At 37.5% G+C, this 15,401-nt stretch overlaps 1 protein-coding gene across 2 annotated transcripts in view; it reads left to right on the top strand.

Moving 5' to 3' along the window:
- Positions 1-15,401, top strand: part of LOC306846553 (disks large-associated protein 1-like) — a gene marked incomplete at both ends in the record, with an annotated part of 46,350 nt that overhangs the window by 14,083 nt on the left and 16,866 nt on the right. For both annotated transcript variants that reach the window (XM_079380010.1, XM_079380009.1), the window contains 2 exons: positions 3,420-3,597; positions 4,658-4,898. In XM_079380010.1, coding sequence (XP_079236136.1) covers positions 3,420-3,597; positions 4,658-4,898 — 419 coding nt within the window. The remainder of the gene's footprint in view (positions 1-3,419; positions 3,598-4,657; positions 4,899-15,401) is intronic.

The raw sequence follows: 15,401 nt of genomic DNA, 5'->3' as shown, positions 1-15,401 counted from the left end.
TTCTTTATTTCAACACATTTACAGGTAAATCCTAGTATTTTAAATTTGCGATTAATCGTGATGTGTCCATGACTGTGATTAACGTGATTACATTTTTTAATCGACTGACAGCACTAATATATATATATATATATATATATATATATATATATATATATATATATATTTATACAGTATATATATACTGTACATATATACACACACACACACACACACACACATATACATTAGGGGTGGCACGGTACACAGATGTCACGGTTCGGTACGTACCTCGGTTCGGGGGTCACGGTTCGATACAATTTCGGTACAACAGGGAAAAAAAAGACATCTACTTTGCTCAGTTTCTTTTATTTTGATGTGAAAATGCTAAATATTATTACGTTATATATATAAAATCTGTTTTGTTTTCATTGTGAGTGTACACAAATAAAAGCAGACCTTTAACTACAAGCAACAGCACAAATAAAAATACAATAGAGTAAAGATACAAATAAAATAATCAGTGATTTTCAGGGGGTTTTTTAGGTACAGAAATTGAAGTACGATTAAAGTAATCAAAGGTAAAACAGCATTGCATATTTGACTGTATAAATTAAAGATTACTCTTTATTAAAGTTACAAAAGCGATTCAATCAAGAGCAGTGAGTGATTTCTTTGTTGTTGCTGTTTATTTAATATTAACTGTCACTTTAAGAGAAAGCACTGATACTGTACGCCCAGCCGGCTATGTCTGCTATAGGATACTTACCAAGACGGGCATTTTGACAGAATTTTGTGTGAATTTATCCATTAAAACACAATACTTCAGAGAGAGCTTCATATTTGCGCGCGTTCTGTGGCGCAGGTTTGTGCGCTTCTGATGAGCGCACGCACAAATCTTCTCACTGCGCGCGCGAGCTCGCGTCCTCTGGCTCTTAAATATTTGAGCTGGCAAAGCTTACATGACTTTAGTCTAAACACCGATATCAACGTGTGCTGTTCAGGTCTCACCTGTGCGCGCGCTATCAGCACCCGGGTGATGACGGAATAAATGCTCATATTCCAGCATACGGCACTCGCATTGAACAAGAGTGAATGATTTGTCCACTTTTTTTTTTTTTTTTTCTTTCTCATCGCTGTTGTTATAATGTACTGGGAAGCCAGAATGCGCATCCATTAACAGAAACATACATTAGCCGAACCCTATTTGTTTTACGTGTTATTTATAACAAACCACATGCTTTGTCAGAATTCATTTGAACCGCGGTCCTAGCGCGTGCCGAACCGTGTGTGGAGAACCGTGCGGTTCGGTTTTTTTCAGCGAACCGTGCCACCCCTAATATACATATATATATATATATATATATATATATATATACTGTACATATACACATATATATATAAATCGTATACTATCTTAAAGTCTATATTTATGATACACATTGTTCATCTCATTTTCATCAGTAGTGAAACCAAAAATCCTTTGTTAACATTTTCCTCAGTAATTTTATTGTTGAGATTAACACTGCCTGACATGTAGGATTGACAAGACAGCAGTGTAATTTCTTTGCTTCAATTCCAGATTGATATCTGCTCAAGCTCTACGAAAGTGCTCCGAGATTCCACCCTAAGCGCAGTGGAAAGCCCAGACAAGGATTGGAGGATTTGCAGATTTGTAATACTGTTCTGGCATTATGAACGCTCATAAATATTTCATCTTGTGGAATTTCCTCAATCCCGTATTTTGATGGTTTTATCTGTTTATTGACGAAGAAAAGCTTCAAATGCCAGTGTTACATCTGCATGTGCAAGGGAGGTTTGTTTGCTTTAGAGTACAGTCACAATCCTTCCAACTAACTAATGCCCTGGTTATATGACAGGGGACAGTGTTTTGACCTTTAACTTTGTCTGTTTATGATTAATAATACTAAGTGAGTGTTTGATCTCTATATTTATCGAGCTCATTCTTTATATTAAGTGGGAGTTGAGCTGCTTATTTTATAGCTCAGAAGACCGAATAACTCAAATGTACGTTAGTCATCAGATACAATTCCATATCTTTGTGAAGCATGAAAATAGACAGTCTTAGATGCCTCGGGGAGCTGCCACTGCAGCAGAAAGTACGTGAGGCACAGCACTGCATTGTGAATGGCTGACGTAATTAACAACCGCACAGCGACCAATCCGTTGAGACGACCGCGACAGCGAGGCGGAAACTTATCGGCTTATTCCGCAAAGATGACATCATGCATAACCAGTTCCCCAAAGCCAGGTTCACCATGGGGGATGCGCCCCCCTTCTTGTGAAGTTTAGCCATTCTGTCTCCAGTAGTGTAGAGAGATGCCCTGGGGTGTTTTGGACTGTACCGCTCCATGAGGAGTTGCTGTGTTCACTTATTATGTATGTGTTAAGCCATGCAGATGGAGGGTGGGAGATCTACGCCAATGCTGGAGCTTCCACTAATTCCCATACTGCTGATGCGGATGCAAGGTGTCTGCCTGTCAGCAAAGTGTCAGCGCGAGCGTCGGGCATGTGTGTGCTGGGCTGCGTGGGCGGCCTTAAGTGAGTTTAGCTGTTTCTCTCCTTGCCCGTGTGCTGCACTCACCCCACCTGCTTTGTGCCTGAGTGACCTGATGGAGCTGTCCCTTTATCTATTTAAAGAGCCACATCCATAATGTACGCTGTTGTGCACTGGACACATGCAGAGGTCTTGCATTAGTGTTTGATTTGCTCACAACCCCCCCCCCCCCCCCCCCATGATGAAGGGATCTAAATGCTTTAAATACTCGTGACATCAAAGAACGTGCTACACGTTTGATTGGTGGAAATTATGTGTGGCTCTCAGTTTGCATCATACCATCCAGAGAAGAATGACCAGAGAGCCATCATTTATTTAAACCTGTGTTTTTGCCAAAAAAAAAGATCCTTATATTTTATTGTCATTCAATAATGTGTTTACATGGAGGGAATTTGCACAATACATTGTGTGTATCTAACCTATCTAATATGCATAAAATATATTATTATTATTACCGTTTGTTCATATATTTTTTTTCTTTTGATATAACGGGTATAAAAAATATAAATGTAATACAATTCTTGCAAAAGACGTGCTTACACAATAACTGGTCCCAATAATATATTAATTAAATAAATATTTTTAAAATATTAATTTATGAATATCCTTTATAAAATAAAATAATATTGGAAAAAATATTTTCAATAAAATGTCTTGTTGTTGTTATCTGTCTATCTATCTATCTATCTATGCATACACATATAATTAATTACGATTATTAGTTACTAACTAAAATTATATATATATATATATATATATATATATATATATATATGTACTATATATACTCAATTTTTGAAGTACTCAATTTTTCTCTTTCAGCAAATAAATAAATATCTCTTGTTTTCTCCTCCATGCACAGTATCTCTACAGAACACTCTCCAAAGCTGCAGATCCGGAGTCACAGCTACTTGCGGGCGGTGAGTGAAGTTTCCATCAATAGGAGCCTGGACACACTGGACCCCAAAGCTCTGCTAGCCTCTCCCCAATACCGCTCGCGCAACGAGAGCTACATGAGGGCTATGAGCACCATCAGCCAGGTTTGTGCTCACCCCCAAACACACCGTCATAGGTGCAGGGGGTGTAAGGTCAAACTCGGTCCAGATTAGTCCAACAAGTCCAGTTCAAAACCATGAAACCGACCTGCGATTCATCCACCGGTGAGATGAATTTGGGCCATCACCATAAACATTGTTCAATCACAGATGTATACGTCTAACCAACTAACATGCTCCATGTTTCGTAGAACTGGGATGGCATTCATCAGACAGTTACTCATCCATCTTAGGCACACTTAGTCCCCAAGCACTGATTTGTCATGCTAATTACAAAATGGCAAGCATTACATCATTGTCATTTGGTGCCAACGTTGACTCTGAGACGGCATGTGCTCTTTGATGGAAGACCAAAAAACTAAATAAACAAGGAATATTAGCATTAGAAATGCTTTAGACCTTCCTGTAAAGACTTTGTAGATGGCGCATGACTCTAAACTTCACAGTTAGTAAATAAGAACATACCCATCTAGCTCTCATAAGTGATTGGGACAGAGTTTCAAGCTGTAGATCTTGTCCAAAACATCCACCCTTTCTACAATTCTCTTTCCACACTTCTACCTTATCACATCCTCATTGACCCCCCACTCTCGTCCACCCTCGGTTTCTGTTACGATCAACACTAATGAACATGTTGATCCTGGCACTGTCTCGCTGTCATCCACCTTGTCAATAAACCCCACTTGAGGAGTTCCTCCCTGCTGGTGTGGCTTGCACCTTCATTTACCCTATGAAACTATCCTTCAAGCCTCACTATGTTTCTTTTTTTTTTACTCTTCCTCCTCTTGCAACTGCCTTGTGTGTTTCTCACCTGCACGTAATGACATAATGCAGTCTCTGGCTCTGTTTTTCCCTTTTTCTTTTGATTTTGCACCCCTATAAAGTGCAGTGCCCCATGGAAAGTGGGTCTTGAAGCTCATTGGATGGCTCTTTTCCCTGACCTCTGGCTCTGTCCTGTCTGTTTCTCTTGACTGTTCTTTTCTAATTTTCATTTCTTGTCTTTTCTTTCTCTCTGTATCTCTTCTCTCTTCTCCTCTGCCTGCAGGTGAGTGAAGTTGAGGTTAACGGGCAGATCGAGGCAGTGTGTGAGAGTGTGTTCAGTGAAATGGAGTCACAGGCAGTAGACGCCCTGGACCTACCCGTGCCCGGGTGCTTCCGCATGAGGAGTCACAGTTACGTGCGCGCCATCGACCAGGGCTGCTCGCAGGACGACGACGACGGGCCTTTGCTCCCGGCCTCCCCCCCGAGGACCACCACTACTGTCAGAACCATCCAGAGCAGCACAGGTCAGCCTGCAAATACATTGTCATTTTGTTGTTCTGTCTATCCATCTTTTGTCCTATCTTTCATTCTGTTATTCTATCTATCATCAAGCAGCGCATTCTAGCAGTTAGGGGTGGGCGATTTACCAAAAATGTGTTGTTTGCATGCATTTTCAAGCATTCAGGTTTAAAAACAAGTGATTTTAAGCCGTTGAAATGCAATCAGTAGCAAAAGAAAACTCATTTAGCTATATGTGCACACTGTCTCTGAATGCTGTCAGAGAGGTGCACACATGAACATGTTGCTCATAGAGCACGGGAGTGTTTTTTCCACTTTATAGCTCTTGAATGGTTAAATACACATACTTGTTGTTGTCAAAATGCCTATCGTTGTAGAGATTTAGGTCTTAAAACAGCTAAGAAATAAAACATATGTAACAGTATATTGGATCCGGGTAGCTCTTAAAGTGACAGCAGTCTAATATTTCTTCAATCATGTAAATCAAACAAAAGACAGAAAATATGTCACTGCTCTTGACTAAATCACTTTTGAAACTTTAAGAAGAAGAAATATTTAATTTACACATTTGATTACTTCATACAATGTAGCATTTCTTATCATTTTTTTTCCTCTGTAATGTTTTCTAATTTCTTGTAATTAGTTTCTTATTCTTAATTAATCACTGACTGTTTATGTGCCTTCAGTTGGCTTGAGTTTTTTTTTTTTTATGCTAGTATTCATTGTGATATTGACACTGGTGACAAGAATTGTGAAATTTCCATTGTATCAAAAATTTGAATATCATAAGGACCTTATTTAAAGCAAAAATAACTGTATCATGATATATTATACTGTTACTGTGAAATCAAATTAATCATATTGTGAAACAAGATTTTGGTCATATCGCCCACCCCTACTAGCAGTATATAAAACTCTCTTTCATGTATCAAGGAGGTTGCCAGAGGAAGAATCAATATTCATTTGTTGTCTTTTCTGTGGGTCACAACATGTTTATACTCAGAAGCCCTGACAGGATGTGTCTGATTTGCTTTTTATTAGCACTGCGAGGCAATAACAGCGGTAATGGGAAACTGAATGATTGAGTGAATTTGATTGATTGTATAGAGGAAGAGTAAATCATTGGATGTGCTCTGAAAGTAGCCTGTCATGTTATTGAGGAACATGTTAAATAGAAAATTGATGTTCTTAAAAAAATTGTATACACTTGTAGTTGCTCAGCATCCAAGCTGAGATTTGAAAATATATTGTGATTTTTCAAGTGACCAACAGTGATCCAGATGTCAGGTTGGATGTGTGAACTCAGTGTGACCTGTGTCTGCTTTTGCTCTGGGGTTTTCTTTCATCTGAAACCCCAGTGATCACTAATCCACCCCCAGCATCTGAACCCAGTTTGATTTCATCACAGATGACATCTTCATAAAATTGTGCCCACAATGTCTCAAAAATGCAAGGCTTTTGTTTACTATTGAACTAAACCTATTGGTGAAGCCTGTCTGTTCTTAAAAATATTTTTTCCCTAGATTAAATGTGATTGTAAAGACCCTTTGTTCGCTAGTATGCGTATCTCTTGTTGGTCGTTATTGGTGGGCTGCATAACTGATAACAAATGTATTGCCAGTGAAAATAAGATGTCAGTCTGTTTTGACAAGGAATCAGTTTTTATTTCTGTAGGGGAGAGCGTTTGAATACAGCAGTGCAGCATAATACATCATATCATGAACAAGATGAACGATTATCAATGCATGAATCTAACTCACTCAGAATGTAGACAATTTCTGGAACAGTTTTCCACAATTTATTTTTTAACATATCACTGTATATATGAATTAATCATATGTGACATGCTTTATCATTTTGAGTCGGATGTCATAGAGCTGTTTATAGAAAGACAATGAAGTAAAAAAAAGTTTTGTGAATGTTTTATATTTGATGAAATAGTCTCATCTTTCAAATTACGTGCATTTTATCATGAAATTCTATTTGTATTATCTAGTAAAACTAACCAAAATGCATCATCTGTCACATAATCACCCAGTGTTTCAATTGTAAGAAAACACAATGGAGTCAGGCAGGTAATGTTCTCCTGGCATCCACCAAACTCACCCATCAGAAAAGCATGATTTGTCACTCCATAGAACGAGTTTCCACTGCTCCAGAGTCCAGTGGCTATGTGCCTTTGGTGACTTTTACGTACCATGCGCCTCGGCATTCTGTGACCCCACATTGTAACTTTACATAGTATTCTACTTCATAGTTACTACCGTTCCAAAATGCTTTCACTTTCACCATTCACAGTTGACCATGGAATATCTAGCAGTGATGAAATTTTACAAACAGACTTATTTCAATGGGGGCATCCTATGACAGTACCACACTTGAATTCACTGAGCTCTTTAGAACGGCCCATTTTTTTCACAAATGTTTTTAAATGGCTATGAAATACTGTATGTGTATGTATGCAATATGTATAGAGAAGGTTGGGTACAGAACGGTAAAATGTTGACAGAAGCATTATCTCACGAGTAACCAATCATCACTGGACATTAGGCGCTACAAATCACAGATTCTTACGGAAAATGAATGACTTCCGGTTGCTGTCACTGTGAACAGGGTTTAAGTTTGACAGCGTCTGATGGAGTTTTCACATTGACCGTTTGTTTGGAAAAGCCCATGTAATACTTGTAAAAACATTAAATGAGAGATTATCCACAATGCTGCAAATTTTGACATGTTAAATTTTAATAAATCAGGATGCTCGGAGCTGTCTGATGTCATAATCCTTATTGGAAGTTGCATTCCCTCTATATGGTGCTTGAGACAGTGCTGCAGTCTCTCTCTGCACTAGTAATGCATATTTGAGTGCTGTGTTCTCCACTCATCTTCCTACTGTTCTCCAAATGCCTGCAGCTAGTCAGAGAGCCAACATATGGCCACCAGCCTCAGTGCATCTATGGAGAGAAGACAGCTGGCTGAGAGAGATGAAAGTGAAAAAAAGTTTCTTAGAATCCTATAGGATAACCTTTAGGGTCTCAAATTAGTGCTCACGTCACCTGTGGGTCGGTTTAATGGAGTGGAAGTGCAGGCCTTTGAACTGCATCTTTGAGTCCCAGCTTCAGTTCTGGCCATTAGCATGGTGCTCCTACTGGAGTGGAGCAAAACACCAGGGAATACAGCCTGTCAGAACTGACAAACTTATTTCAAAGTTTTCATTTTCATGCCATCCCACTTGATAAGCAGCCAGACCTTGTTTACGGGGAGATTTTAAAAAATAATTAGAGGCAGCATGGTTTAAGGGTTTGGCCCTTAGATCAATACAGGGGCAGTGATGTTTTAAGACACACCAATATTTTCGATTCATCTCACCCAGTGTTATCCACACAAGAACGCAAGCAACCAGGATCCTTCAAAAACATTTTATGACTGTTGACTGATTACAAATTGAAAAAAAAAAAATATATATATATATATATATATACATATATAATGTAATGTCTATTGAGTATTTGTCAATGTAAGAATCGTTTCAAATATTTAAAGGGATAGTTCACCCAAAAATTAAAATTTTATGTTTATCTGCTTACCCCCAGGGTATCCAAGATGTAGGTTAATTTGTTTCTTCATTAGAACACAAATGAAGATTTTTAACTCAAACCGTTGCAGTCTGTCAGTCATATAATGGCAGTCAATGGGACCCACGGCTTTGAAAGACAAAAAGAACATACACAGACAAAACCAAATTAAACCCTGCGGCTCGTGACGATACATTGATGTCTTAAGACACGATAATTTTTTAATTTTCATTAAATGTTTTACCTCTGATCCACCACAATGTCCAACTGTCCTGAGTAGACGCATGCGCGGAAGCAATCTAAACAATGAGTGACATACGCACGACAGATCGCTTCCACAAATGCGTTTACTTTGGTTTTGTCAGTGTATTTTTTGTTTTTTTACTCTCAAAGCCATGGGTCCCATTGACTGCCATTATATGACTGACAGACTGCAACGGTTTGAGTTAAAAATCTTTGTTTGTGTTCTACTGAATAAACAAAGTCAACTACATCTTGGATGCCCTTGGGGTAAGAAGATAAACATCACATTTTCATTTTTGGGTGAACTATCCCTTTAAGTAATTATTCACGGAAAGTGAACTGTATAACTGTAATAAACATTTAAAAAAATATAAATTATTTATAATTTATAAGTTAGAAGAGTAATATAAATGTAAAACAAAAAGTAACAAGCAAAGATAAATTAAGTAAATGCATTAAGTTTTTCAGGTATTTAAAATCAGTTGCTTGACAGTGGTTATTTACATTGTCATTTATATTAAATAAATGTACTAAATGTAAGTGTTAGTTATATTCAGCTGCATATTTTATTATTAACTGATAACTGATTGTTTACATTAATACCATGGCAAGATTTTGATGAATTTTAGTATTACTTGGTACTAAAGCACTACATTTGACATCCTTAATTTACATGTAGTTTGGAAGGGCTGTGGAATCGATAGCTGCCATTTGTTTAAACTTCACACGCTGACAAAACTCAGAAGGGAGCAGGAGCCTGACGTGACGCCTTGGCTGGGGTGACTCTGGCAAAAGATATGACAGACATGACCTGACCTTCTATCTGTGCCTGACATTGATTTGAGAATGAGAATTGCTATGATTTTGAGTGGTGTTTGTTCAAGTCGGAATGTACCCAACACCAAATGTGTTTGCGTGGTCTTGAATTGCTTTTTGCAACCAGTTTTACTTCTGTAATATGTGAAGCAGGACATTCAACCGCAAAAATAAAGAAAGAGTTTTAAGGCAATTCACGTGAAGAGCAATAATTATGAAAATAGCTAAAACAATAACTACTTTAGTGTCCACACCAATGGATGTAACCTTCTGTCTGTTGTAAGCATGTGCTGCTGTTATGTTATCTGTCACTTAAAAGTGTTCAACATTAAAAAGCTTGAGCTCTTTAATGTCAGGTGGATTCTGATTGCTTTTAATTATTTATTAGCTGAATAAAAATTGTTCTGAAAAAGATTACAATTATATTTTTTCTCTGTGTGGTTAGTTATAGCTGTGGTATGGACTTCACTGTTCTCAGAGAATTAGAATGATTAATAAAACTTTATAGTTATTATTAGTAGTCAACTTTAATGCAAATGGCCTTTTTCATAAAATAATTAAGTCAGAAAGAATGCGAGTTAGCTGCAACAGTCACTAAATAGCAATTTGGTGGCAAGTTAAAGGAATAGTTCACCCACAATGAAAATTATTTCACCATTTATTCACCCTCGTGTCTTTCCAAACTTGTATGACCTTTTTTTGAAGGACGTTTCGACATTAAACAAATGTTACAGGGGTTCAGTGTTATGTTAGACCTCCATTGAATTTCATTGTATGGACAAAAAAAAAACACTGAGACACTATTTATATCATCTTCTTTGTTCCACGATGAAAAGACCGACAGGAGGGTGAGTGAATGATCCCATATCGCTGAGCTGTAGATACCGTGTCCAGTCATCCCCGTCCAGTGTGGGCCCTTCCAGATGTCCTCGCCACAGAGACCCGACCAGACGAATTATGAGATGGCTAATTGAGGGAGCTGTCAGGGTTGACATTGAGAGGGCACCTACCTTCCCTTCATCCCTTTCAGAACACCACTGTGCGTTCAGACGAACAGAGCGGCACCATCTGCCTGGTACGCAGCAGGCCCTTATCACACGCTGCAACACTGCCTTTGGGGTAGTGCGCAAAGTCTTTGAAGTGGAGTGTAGCGAAGTTTAGGATTTTACACTTTGTTTATGTTCAAAATGTTCCGCTGAAGTTATGCATGTTTATTTTATCATAATAACATGCAGCTTTTGATAAATTCTTAATGGCTTGGCTTTGCAGTGTATTTGTCTTTTAGTACAACTAATTAGGAAACAATTAGTGTGCAATATCTCATCCTCACCACAGGGGGCAGACAATGAGTCAGAAAACATAATGAGTCTTGTTCTCGGGAGCACGCTCACATGTTAAACGAGTCATGAATGAATGTGATGGGCAATTTCTTCCATTAATGTCACCCATTCCCCAGTATTATTTTAATAAAAAGGCACTACACTCTTGTGCCTGAAATTGCAGCCTTTAAAGAAGTAGTTAACCCAGAAATGAAAATGTTGTCGTCATTTACTCACCCTCATGTGGTTCCAAAGCTGTATACATTTCTTTCTTATGTTGAGTATAAAAAAATATATTTTGAAGAACCAAACAGTTGTCGGTTCCCATTGACTATTGATATGAGATAAAGAAATATAATGGAAGTCAATGGGGACCATCAACTGTTTGATTACCAGCATTCTTTAAAATATCTTCTTTTATGTTCAACATACGAAAGAAACTCATACAAGTTTGGAACTACATGAGGGTGAGTATATGATGACAAAATTTAAATTTTTGGGTGAACTATCCTTTAATTCCACTGTCTGGACTAGGGTGGCCATTTCTATAATGAGGACAAGAGGACATTTGGAGGATTTCTGAAGCCAGGATAAAAACTGAAAACTTATCCTAAACCAGTGACATAAAATAAATATTTCCAATAAGGGATGATATTTTCCCCCTTAAATTGATTTCAAGTGACAGTTTTTTAACATTTATTAGGACAAATTTTAATGAAAGGAACACTGCACTTTTTTTGGAAATAGGCTCATTTTACAACTCCCCTAGAGTTAAACAGTTGAGTTTTACCATTTTTGAATCCATTCAGCCGATCTCCGGGTCTGGCGGTAGCACTTTTAGCGTATCTTAGCATAGATCATTGAATCGGATTAGACCATTAGCATCGTGCTCAAAAATAACCAAAGAGTTTCGATATTTTTCCTAATTAAAGCTTGACTCTCCTGTAGTTACATCGTGTACTAAGACCGTCGGAAAAATGAAAAGCTGCGATTTTACACAATGATATTACGCAGCGCCTGAAAGTAGTCCCCAGTTATATCATAACTAGTTACCTAGCTGGGGACTACTTTCAAGCGCTGCATAATATCACTGCGCCTGCTGCACACAGGCAGCAAATTTCCTTGATTATTACGCCGGAACGAGAGTATAGTTCCTAGCCATATCGGTCTACAAAATCGCAATTTTTTATTTTCGGTCGGCCGTAACTACAGGAGAGTCAAGCTTTAAATAGGAAAATTATCGAAACTCTTTGGTCATTTTTGATGACCACATGCTAATGGTCTAATCCGATTCAATGATCTATGCTAAGATAAGCTAAAAGTGCTACCGCCAGACCCGGAGATCGGCTGAATGGATTCAAAAACGGTAAAACTCAACTGTTTAACCTATTTCCAAAAAAAGTGGAGTGTTCCTTTAAATGCATACTCTTTGATGTAAATTCATATGTTTGTTCAATAATGCGTTAAATATAAGATATACTGAGTATAGAACTATGAAAAGATACTTAAGAAACTGAAACTGCCAATTGACCTATCGGTAAATATGCCATGAAGGGATATATAAAAAAAATTTAAATAAATATTGTGGGTATTAATTTGGAAGCGAGGGTTTACAGATCACAATGCAAACGGGAGAAGTCTCATATTACGGTCGTCACGATTGCAGATGAAAAAAATCCTGGATCAACACTGTTCATGTACCGCAGGATAAGATTATATTACTTTACATTTAACCAGTTTATTATGAAGAGACAGTGAAATGTAGACCTTTGTTTATGTGTTTTTGCCCTACACTGTACAAGACGCGAGAACAGTTTGTTAGCATGGACTCACTAACTTTAACGTTAGCTAGATTTAGCCAGAGATACCTTGCTGAAACGCAAGATGACATTAACGTTCTGCTTGAGCAGATGAAAATTGTAACTTAATGAGAGTATGACAACAGGAAATTGAACGTTTTCGTCTTCATTGGGATTAGAGTTTAATGCTTACGGACATTTTGCTCTGTTTTGTTTGGGTTTAGGAAATAGAAATAAAATAAATTCTATTGCCTATCCTCTCAGGATACCTGGAATCAGTGTTACAAATAACACAGGCACATAATTTTTCCATTTTTGAAGCATAAACCCCATAAAGTCGATGCGAGCTTCGGATCTTCTAATGTTTCTCTATGGCGCTGAAACCTAAAGATGTCCAAGTTCTGCTCCCTGTGCAACTGATACTCGACTGCCATTGGCTAGTCTGCGGTCGAGGTGAGGGGCTTACCGATTGGTCAGTTGATGGCAACAAGTCATTGTTTTTTTAATGAATGAGTCATTGATTCATTCATTCAACCAATTTGTTCAAAACAGAATGAAGTAATTGACTTGCTAATTCTGGAACTGCGTTCTAAAATACTATTCTTGCCATTTTTGCCAGAGAAAGATATACTAAAAATAGTAATAGGAGTATGCTAGTATACAGTTTTAAATTTAGCAGTCTTTATGAATAACTGAAATGTTGAAATATTTAATTCAAAACACTGAATTATTCAGGAACAAAACACCTCTGTTGATCGGAGATGCAATGATTAGCGAAACAGTCCATGCTGAGAATATCAAGTCTAAAATGTATGACTTAATATTAACTTCACATTAACATTTTTTATTTCTTTGTATATTATTTTATAAAGTATAAAATAGTGATCTTAAAAAGAGGTCAAATGAGTATCTGTCTCAAGTCAGCACCTGGACATGTTATTTCAAAACTGGACTGTGCAACCTAAAACCGGACGGATGGCCACCCTGTCAGGACACAGATTCAGTTAGCTGAACTTGTTGCTTTATATCAGTAAGGTTAAAACATTAAAACCCTGAGCATGTGTGTGTTTACACATTGGTGTTTGCTTCTTAAATATTAAAGCGAGTCTGAGCTGTACAACACGAGCGGAGCTTTCTGACCCCCAACAGGCAGAGATTGAGCAAGAGAGGTGGTGAAGTAAAAGGCAGGTTAGATGTTGACAGGTGGGCTGTTGTAGTGTGGAGCGTTTGTTTGCACAATGTTGTACCTTTTTGTAAGGCTGACTGCACTGTGCGCTCCAGTGATGCTTTATCTGTGACGTCCCTCAGGCTACAACTGCAAAATCCTCCCACTGTCTCTAAACTGTGTTCCTGGCCCGGCAGCAGCTATCATTTAGACTCATAGTCAAAGGATGGAGGCTATTTTAGAGCTGTCCTCAGTCTGTGTATGGCAGGAAAATACCACAACTGCCATCTCTGGGACTGATGATCAATGTTCCCTTTGAACTACACAAGTGTGTTGCCTCACAGCTCTCATGAAAATACGTGGAAAAATAGCCGGGTATTTCTTAAATCAGAGCTAAGTGTATGAGCAGTGTTTCATTTGTAGTTCATCCGCATGTCCATTGATTTTCAGCATTGAACGTGAAGCTGTGGGAAAACTTTGCACTGGAAATTGGCAGCGTTGATTATTATAAGGACTATTATAAGGAATACTAAAACAATTCAGTTCATAGCAGCTCCGAACAGCACCAAATATTTATTCATAAATTAATTTGTTTAAAAATTATTAATCTTTGACTTCACAGTTACTACTTTTTTAATATAATTTTGACATTATTTGTTCTATTTGTGACTGTATGTTGTACAGTTTACAGTTTATTGTACAAAAAGTCCCACAATTATGACAGTATTCCACTGTGTTATTATTTAATTAATTTTATTTATTTATTACTTGAATGCGAAAACACAGGCCATGCATAATTTTATTTTTTATTTGATTTTTATTTATACTCATTAGATCATGACTTTGGTGCTGTTTCCATCTGGTAATGCATTTTCAGTGATTGAATCACAAGTGGTCACTGAAGACACCTTTTATTAGTATGCATTTTAAATGTGTCTCTTGTGACCACTTGAGATCAATCTCTGCTCATTTCATTGCACTCTACAGCACTTTCACTTTTTGAATGAATGAAGCAATGTTACACTGCTTACAAGTGAATGGGAAAGGAAGTAAATGCAAAGAATATGGATAGCAAAAACAATTTTGATTGTAATCCATGTGATCCATGTGTTTTGGTACAACATCTATTATTTTGGTGCGTTTTCTCAAAACAGGTCCCATATAGTGATCATGTTTTATGTCAGTGTGTGGCGAGTATTCATAATACCAGGTGTAAACAGGCCCTTAGTTATGTTTTTGTTTTTTATGTTGACAATAAACGTTTATCTTGAAAAACAAGTTATCAAATTATCTTAAATAATAAAAGACCTCTGTTCTCAGAAATACAGTATAACTAGTATTCTGGCACAGTTAACCTGATTATATTATTTTAGCCTATATTTTACCTTCATGATTTTGTATACAATGAAATACTGATAAACCCGTAAATGGTTCATGTTTAGACAAGAAAGCTAAGACAATAAATAAGTGAAGTGTTTTGAATTAGGTATTTTAATATAATAGAATTTCTTAGTGAAACATGGCACAGTGAACACTCTACAATTCAGGTACATGGGGTGCTTCGGCTCAGGTTCAGGTGGCAATGGGGTTCTGC

The sequence above is a fragment of the Barbus barbus genome (assembly GCF_936440315.1).
Source record: "Barbus barbus genome assembly, chromosome: 26".
Classification (NCBI taxonomy): domain Eukaryota; kingdom Metazoa; phylum Chordata; class Actinopteri; order Cypriniformes; family Cyprinidae; genus Barbus; species Barbus barbus.
This window is presented reverse-complemented; position numbering and strand designations above follow the sequence as displayed.